Source organism: Limulus polyphemus, unplaced genomic scaffold, assembly GCF_000517525.1.
Source record: "Limulus polyphemus unplaced genomic scaffold, Limulus_polyphemus-2.1.2 Scaffold1547, whole genome shotgun sequence".
In the NCBI taxonomy this organism is placed as follows: domain Eukaryota; kingdom Metazoa; phylum Arthropoda; class Merostomata; order Xiphosura; family Limulidae; genus Limulus; species Limulus polyphemus.
In genome coordinates, this window is record NW_013667157.1 from 33,384 (window position 1) to 42,846 (window position 9,463).

The following is a 9,463-nucleotide window of genomic DNA, read 5'->3' on the forward strand; positions in this document are numbered from 1 at the left end:
GGAAGATAAAGGTTAATGAAAGTTGCCAGTAGAATGTGTTAAAAACTCCATTAATCCAGTTTTCGCACAGAATGATACACAGCGTATTTTACGTTATAGCTTATGTTTAATTACATTTAACAAAACTTACTTTGATAACTGCAGATCTACAGAGAATTAACGTACATGTTTGATATAAGACCAAGGTTTGATGTTTGTTGCAATGGATGAGTGTATTTTTATTTGCTTCACTCGATTCCAATTGTAGATGTTACAAAAATCTTATTAGGTATATTTAGGAGTATCATTAATTTTAATAGTTACAGTAGAATGAAAAGAATTAGAGGGGTTCTCGCCCTTTCCTTGATTATATAGGATTCTGGAAAAAATGTCCTTTTCACTGCATGAAAAAAGTTCGCTGTTTGTTATAAAACCTAAGCCTAATATGATAGGTAGCATATACCATGCAGTGCATGATACACATAAAAGTATAGTGTTGCGTCATCGAGATCATGTGATTCTCACGCTCTCTACTTTCTAGAATTATCCTGTACTTTGGCGAATGCTCTAGTATTTACTAGATATAGGGTAGTCGGGTATATAAAAGAGGGGGACAACGTGACGCGGTAATGTGTGTATAGACAGTGAGTAATTGATCTGCAGTCAGAAGTATTATTGAGCACGTTCGTTGTTATAGCGTTTGTTTAGCGCGATTGTTGAAGTTGAGTGTATCGGTAAAGTTATATTCGGAAAGAATAAACCAGTTTTTATTAAGAAAGAACTTGTGTCGCTTAAGTTTCGTCGGAACGAAGTTACGGAAAATCAATTAACAAACGGAGACGTAACAATAGTAACCAAATAGGCCTAACTTGGTTTAGCTAATGAAGAAATAATGTACTTCTGTTCAAAATGCGTCCACCAATTCCACTGGACACGAGTTAGTCGCTTTACATCAAATAGTATTTATCAAAAGCAACAAGCAAAGCTAAAGATTATTATATGCCTAAACCTAACCGCCAATGATAAATAATTAAGACCGAAGATATCGATAGTAGCCAAGCTACGCAACTTGGTAAATCACAGCATTTGAGTCTTTACATATATTTGTTTTATGACATTACTTACTCACAGACAAACCAGTATAATTTTCTACATTATTTGTTGGACAAATATTTAGCTTTGATATTTGAGGTTTTGTTTAGAAGTTACTACTGATATTTATGAATACTCGCCGTTTAATTTACAGCCTAGGTATCCCTCTATTTATTAACGTTCGGTTTACACTTTTTCGTTTTAACGTAATTAATTTTTAGTTTTATGGGTATGTTTTCAACTTGCGTTCGCATTTTTCGCTATAATAAAAATGTACTGAGAAGTCATAAGAAACCTTTGCTCGTTACGAAACAATTTTTCACTATTACGAAATTCAAATAGCTAAAAAGCTATTTTTCTCTATTATAATATTGAAATACCTTTAGTCAGAAGTGTAATTCTAAAAAAAAACAACAAAAAAACAGGAGAGGTACTCAGCTGGGTGAAGTGGGCCTGTTTTCAGAAAATAATAAAAAATCAACGAGTAAACATGAAAAACGACAAAGCAGCTCAAATAAGTCCCTGTACTATTACCGATCAGTTTGTTTGTTTGTTTGTTTTGAATTTTGCGCAAAGCTACACGAGGGCTATCTGCACTAGCCGTCCCTAATTTAGCAGTGTAAGACTAGAGGGAAGGCAGCTAGTCATCACCACCCACCGCCAAATCTTGGGCTACTCTTTTACCAACGAATAGTGGGATTGACCGTCACATTATAGCGCCCCCACGGCTGAAAGGGCGAGCATGTTTGGTGGGACTGGGATTCGAACCCGCGACCCGCAGATTGCGAGTCGAGCGCCCTAACCACCTGGCCATGCCGGGCCTACCGATAAGTTCCGGCAGAATTTCACCCCTGCCTTTAGTTACTAAACTATGTTTCACTACTGCGCAATTCAAAATCAAATAAACAGACATTTCCATGTTGGGGTTTAGGTCTTCAAATTCGGTAGAGCGCTATGGTCGAAATTTCAAACAGCGTGCTAATCCTTCATTGAGCCGCATAACAGAATCCTCCGCTGTAAGATCTCTCTAGGCAACCATCTCGCACAGAAATTTAGTGTGGCCAAAAAATTTTGGGTCAGAAATTTATCACCTATTTTTTAACCTTTAAATCGTAAATGGAGCGTTACCTCTACAAGAATTTAGATCCCTATGATTTAGTTATATGTGTCAAATTGGGGACATAAACACGACTGTAGGAATTTTTTTGTATCTGTGTGTCGTTTTAGAACACGCACTTTTTTCAACCTGAACTTTGATAAAGATTACATTTATTTATGAGAAAATCTTCACAGGTTTTTAATTCGTTTATTTTTTTTTTAAATGGAGAGATAGACACATATTTCTGTGTAAAAATCTGTGGTCTCCAACTTTTAATGTGTCGATGATAAGATTAACCATTAATATAAAATAATCTTATATTTTGACACCAGACCTTCAATGGTTAAGAACAACTTTCGCAATGCTTGGGAAGCTCTGTATTACTGGGACTTTTGTATTCATCTACATCTACTCGGCTGAAACCTTCCCCACGGTGGTGAGGAACGTCGGTGTAGGATGTTGTTCTACGGTTGCCAGAATAGGATCTATCATTGCTCCCTTTGTCAAAGAACTGGTAAGTTAAAGATAAGATAACCATAGGAAACTGGATATTCTTAATTATTTTTTATAAGTGTATAACTTTAAAGCTTGATCTCTGAAAACAATGCAAAGCTAAAGTTTTTTGTTGTTTTTTTTCTATTTAATGCTTCACCAGTTTTCTGCGTTTATACCGTAACTTTTAAAGTATTACGCTACATATATAAAAAGCATTTCATAGAATCCTTTTGTTTCTCATCATCTAGCCTTCCTGACGAGTTCTGGTATTAAGTGAAAACACTTATGGGTGTAACTTGTAGTTAGTTAACTATATATATATCATAACTAAAACATACCTTCTAAATTATTTATGCTAATTCTGTATAACTAAACTGACTAGAAACATAAATTGTAGTTTATCAATACACAAAATAAATGTAAACCTCTAAAGAGCAATAAACAAGTGTAACATTGCTTACTCTTGCTATATTTCAGGGTAGAGCAACCAACCCTAATGTCCCTCTTGGTATATTTGGAGCTATCTCAGTTTTCGGTAGTTTCCTGGTGCCTTTGCTTCCTGAAACCAATATGCATACGATGATGGACACTCTAGAACAAGGAGAAGAGTTTCACACGTGAGGACAGAATAGTAGATCAAACAAATAGGTTTAATGGAAGATGTTTTAATTATATAACCAATGAATACCTACACAAACTGAGTCATATATCGATGTGTGTCACAGTGTTTTGGTTTTTCATAATTCATCTGTATATAGAAAAACGTTTTTGTTTTTATTTATCTATAAGTGACCATTAAGCAACACCTATAAGCCACGTGTAGTGTTGGTTTTAATAACATTCTTATAAGCAATCATCAATCCAACATGAAACTTGTTCTCATAAGTAATGAAGAAAACCTAACATACAAGTTTTATGTCATTACATTTTAATAATCAACCAACAATTCAACATGCCAGTTATTATCACTACCACGAAACACTAATTCAACATGGCAGTTATTATCACTACCACGAAACACTAATTCAACATGGCAGTTATTATCACTACCACGAACCACTAATTCAACATTCCAGTTGGTATCACTACTACGAACCATCAATTCAACATGCCAGTTATTATCACTACTACGAACCACCAGTTCAATATGCCAGTTTTTATCACAACTACGAACTAACAGTTCAACATACTAGTTGTTGTCACTACCACGAACCAAAAATTCAACGTGCTAGTTGTTGTCACTACATTTTACTATTAACTAAAAATCCAACACAACAGTTATTATCATTACCTTCTGACAAAATAAACTAATCTCCAATCTACTGTCACAATATTGTAATAACCCAGTGACAATAAATGGTATGTTGGACTTGGTTGGTTATTACAATATTGTGAAAACAAACTGTAAGTTGAATTGTTGGTTGGTTATTAAAATATAGTGACAATAAATGGTATGTTGGACTTGGTTGGTTATTACAATATTGTGAAAACAAACTGTATGTTGAATTGTTGGTTGGTTATTAAAATATAGTGACAATAAATGGTATGTTGGACTTGGTTGTGTTCTAATAATCAACCATCAATTGAACACGCCAGTTGTTTTCACAACATTGTAATAACCAACCAGCAATTCAACATACAGTTTATTGTCACTGTGTTCTAATAATCAACCATCAATTGAACACGCCAGTTGTTTTCACAACATTGTAATAAACAACCAACAATTCAACATACAGTTTGTTTTCACTGTATTTTAAAAAATCAACCAATGGTCCAATATACCATTTCTTGTCACTACGTTCTAATAATTATTTAATACTCCAACAAGTCAGGTGTTATAACTACATTCCAATACCCAGCTAACAGTTTAACGTACCATGTATCGCTGCATTCTTTTAACAGATTAATAATCCATACCCCAGGTGTTATCACGACCTCCTGTTAACAAAAAACAATTCAACATAACATTTATTTCCACTAAATTTTAAAAATCGACAGACAATACTACGTGCCGGTAATTGTTATTACATTTTAATAATCAACCACCATCCTAACATGCAGCTCTTGTATGTACTACTAACCAACAATGTAACTTCCACTTGTTGTTACTACATTTTAATAATCAACCATCAATCTAACATGCAGCTCTTGTATGTACTACTAACCAACAATGTAACTTCCACTTGTTGTTACTACATTTTAATAATCAACCATCAGTCGAACATGCAGCTCTTGTATGTACTACTAACCAACAATGTAACTTCCACTTGTTGTCACCACATTTTAATAATCAACCACCATCCTAACATGCAGCTCTTGTATGTACTACTAACCAACAATGCAACTTCCACTTGTTGTTACTACACGTTAATAATCAACTACCATCCTAACATGCCAGCTGTTGTATCTACTACTAGCCAACAATGTAACTTCCACTTGTTGTCACCACATTTTAATAATCAACCATCAGTCGAACATGTAACTTCCACTTGTTGTTACTACACGTTAATAATCAACCACCATCCTAACATGCAGCTCTTGTATGTACTACTAACCAACAATGTAACTTCCACTTGTTGTTACTACATGTTAATAATCATCCATCAGTCTAACGTGCCAGTTGTTGTATCTACTACTAACCAACAATGTAATTTCTAGTAGTTGTCACCACATTTTAATAATCAACCATCAGTCGAACATGTAACTTCCACTTGTTGTTACTACACGTTAATAATCATCCATCAGTCTAACATGCCAGTTGTTGTATCTACTACTAGCCAACAATGTAATTTCTAGTTGTTGTCACCACATTTTAATAATCAACCATTAGCCTAACATGCCAGTTGTTGTATCTACTACTAATGAACAATGTAACTCCCAGCTGTTGTCACTACATTTTAATAATCTAATAACAGCCGAATATTTTAATAACCATCTAACAATACAACATACCCGTAATTGTAACCTACCTTATAATAATCAACCACTGCATACTAATAACAGACTAATAATCTAACATCCCAGCTGTCGTTACGTTCCACAATAGTGAACCACTAATTCATCGTGGTAGTTATTGTCAGTAGATCCCTATAATAACCAACAATACACTATCCCAGTTTTCCAATATAACAGATATTCTAAATGATTTATGTAAAACGTATTATATTATCCATATTGTAATTTTTTTATCGATTACTTTATGCAGAAATGTGTAGATTATGAAGTGGTTTATTCAGTTTTGTTTTACATGAGGTTACTGTCCAAAATAATATTATCGTTTTTTAATGTTGAGAAATAATAGCAATATTTATTTTGTTATTTTAGGAAAAATCCCAAGAAAACAAAACCAGAGAAGTTAGAGCTAGCTACTGTATCTCGACCAGTAGAAGTATAGAAAAAAGAAACTACTCACGAGAAACGATGGTGGAAGTTGATACAGCTGATACAACGAAACTTAATAAAGCTAATAACCATTTTAAACGAGGTTTAGGTTCTCAACAATAAGAAGTTTCTCTATCAACAACTGAATTTGTTCATCGAAAGGCCTAAAAATGTTATCTTAACTTTTAAATAACAGTTAAATGTATATCTTGGTTTAACGTACTATATTCGATAGTTTTTATGAGAAATATATCTTCAGTCATTTATATATATGAGAGTATTTCATAATTATTTCCCACTTATCCATCACCGACAACTATGAATTCGAAACACATATCAACTACAAAATTGTAGGAAATCCAGATATAAATACGGTGAAACTTTCTTCATTAAATGTTGTACATAAATATATAAACAGATTTAGTTAAAGTATTTAGGTATCTAGTTTATATGAATTCTTGAAAATAAACGCAGCTGAACAATGTAGTCCATACGTTTCCAGTTATGATAAAAACTGCCCAAAAACTGAAACTACAGACAATTTCACGTTCAAATAATGCTCAGTTTTATCGCTATTTCTCAGAATGTAATCAGAAAGAAAATAAATAAATACAATTTAAACCGGTGATCGTGCTGACCAAATATGTGAAAGTTCAATGTTTTTATTCCCTTGTTTTTTAACAGGAGAATGAAAAGAGAAAAAATCATAACAAATGCAGTGTGTTATGAAATAGATGAATAGTGCGATGATTTTTGTTGAAACTTCAAAATGTTCTTTGTTATTAAAAAACAGGTCACATCAGAATATGGAACACAACCGTTTTATCAACTTTACATGAAAATATTAACATTAACTTTCAGGTTATATTTTATCTATTTTACACGATGAATGAGAAGAACAACTTGAAAATTAATTTCCTAAACAAGACACAGGTCAGGACTACCATGAGTGATGTTTGAATTAACTCTCAATGATTTTGGAAAGTTTAGATCGAAATATCTGTAGAATATTTAATAAGAGTAAAACCACAGCAAAGTTTGGAATCGTTGTTTTTGTCCATAACGTGCTTGAAGTTTCATATATTTACAACAAATGAAATACACGCAAAGTACGACTGCTCAGGCAACATAGACTAATGTAGATTTAGTTGATCTGCGACAGTTGGTTCACCGGTAGGACAGCGGTAACTTTAAGGACTTCCAACACTAAAATTTGCTGTTCGATTCCCCAGCAAAAGACATAGCACATAGCCCAATGTGGCCTCGTTCTAAAACAGACCATAATCGTTGAATTTCCATCTTTCATAATTAGTATAGAATACACATTCATTCGGGAATATTCTCGTAATATATTTCCATGCGTTTATCGTATACTCAGATAAACTGATTTCTGTGCAAGCATCACATAGGTCTACTTCAAAATGGGAGGATTGAACGAGCAATTTACAGAGTAATCTGACTTTCCAAATCCGACTGGGAGTTAAGCTACATGAGAAATAAGAAGACTGGACACATCTGATGCTAATTGAAAACAAACCTTTATTAAATGCAAAGCGGAAAACAATGTGCTTACTTGAATAAACATGTGACAGACACCTTACTACTAGACCTCTGAATGTATCGGCAGCTTTATTCCTTCAACATAGGTCTAGGTAGAAGTATTCGCTACAGTAGAAATCTATAAGTATATCGGTTCCGATCTTGTAATAAACCTTGTGTCATTTCAGTGGGATAGCATCATCACATGAAAAGTCATTTTCTCACAGCATTCTTTGACAATAACATATAGACATTATCCGCTTGGCCAACAAAGAACATTGCAGCTATGTTTCTAAGAACAATTCACGCCACACTGACAACACAGCCCTTTAAAAGCGAACAAAGATTAACCATAAGAAATACCCTTTAATGAAAATTTTAAATAAAAATACAAGGTAATCCACTACAATAATAATAAACCTTCGACTAAATCCTAAGACTATGAAATAATACATAAGGAGAGAAAATCCCTTTAAAAATCAACTAAACTATGTTTCAGCACATTATAAATGGAATAATAATGAAAAGAAAACTCATTTTTTTAATATATTATGTAAGAAAACAAGCAATTCAGTCCTTCAATGTGACAGTGGTAAGTCTACAGACTTGCAACGCTAAATCCAAAGTTCGCTTCCCCACAGTAGTCATAACACATATCCCAATGTTACTTTGCTCTTAAAAACGAAACAAACCAAACAATGCACAAGTTAATCCTTTAAGACGGGCCCGGCATTGCCAGGTGGTTAGGGCGCTCGACTCCCAATCTGTGGATCGCGGGTTCGAATCCCCGTCACACCCAACATGCTCGCCCTTTCAGCCGTGACGGTCAATCCCACTATTCGTTGGTAAAAGAGTAGCCCAAGAATTGTCGGTGGGTGGTGATGACAAGCTGCCTTCTCTCTAGTCTTACTCTGCTAAATTAGGGATGGCTAGCGCAGATAGCCCTCGTGTAGTTTTGCGCGAAATTCAAAACAAACAAACCATTTTCGCCACCCTTGGTCTTCAAACCCACCCGTCACATGCCAACCCCCTAAAAGCAATGTCAGTCTCCACATAGTATTTCTCAGAAACGTCCATTTATCCTTTATGCCAGAGGAAATACATCAAGCCCTCGAAACTAAAACCAACTTTACGATCCACGCAGTCCACCGTATCTCATCAAAGAAAACAAGTTCACCCTCCACTTTCATGAAAGTTGCCACAACTTCCAAGCTAATCGTAGACTCCATCCTCACCACGACTGCTATCTTGATTTCTATCACTTCAAAGCAGAAAAAACCATATCGAAAGCCTCACCCACCCACCCCAAGCCCACGTTTCACATAATCCGAACGGCAACTTCCGCCAACCAGGGCTCTACTACCCAACCTACCAAATCTGACCAAGCAACACAAACTCCGCCCACACCTGAGATAGAAACACAAGAGAAGATGACCCAAACCACCACTAGAAGAAGAAAAAAAGACACCCAGACCCAGCCGCCAGTCTTTCCAGTAACCAACGACGCTTATCAACAAACCTGCAACCCGCCTCTTAGCCCCGTGCCACTTTCTACACCCTCGTCGTCATATTCACCCAACGCTCTCGTAATCGACTCCTCCCCCGACCACAACCTACCCGACGATCCTTTCTGTGCCCTCCGCCCACTTACCAGCGACACCGAGGACTTCACGCCGTTACAACCATACCGGAATCTGAACCTGTATCCCAGTAAAACACTAGCGAACATCAGGAGAATTCACAACTCATTCAAAATTTAATCAACCCCCAGTACCGGACTTCACTTTGCCTTTCCAACTTACTTCTTCTCGCTAACCGGGCACTGGTAACGAATTGGTCGTTATCAGTGAAAGTGGGTTTTCTCGGGGTACTCCCCCC

The 9,463-nt window shown here is 35.5% G+C and overlaps 1 protein-coding gene across 1 annotated transcript in view; it reads left to right on the forward strand.

The window, feature by feature from the left end:
- Nucleotides 1-6,629, forward strand: part of LOC106464041 (organic cation transporter protein-like) — a 36,660-nt gene extending 30,031 nt beyond the window's left edge. Inside the window, exons 9-11 of the mRNA XM_013924149.2 lie at nt 2,503-2,684; nt 3,143-3,282; nt 5,990-6,629. Coding sequence (XP_013779603.1) covers nt 2,503-2,684; nt 3,143-3,282; nt 5,990-6,059 — 392 coding nt within the window. The 3' untranslated portion in view covers nt 6,060-6,629. The remainder of the gene's footprint in view (nt 1-2,502; nt 2,685-3,142; nt 3,283-5,989) is intronic.
- Nucleotides 6,630-9,463: the final 2,834 nt, after the last annotated feature.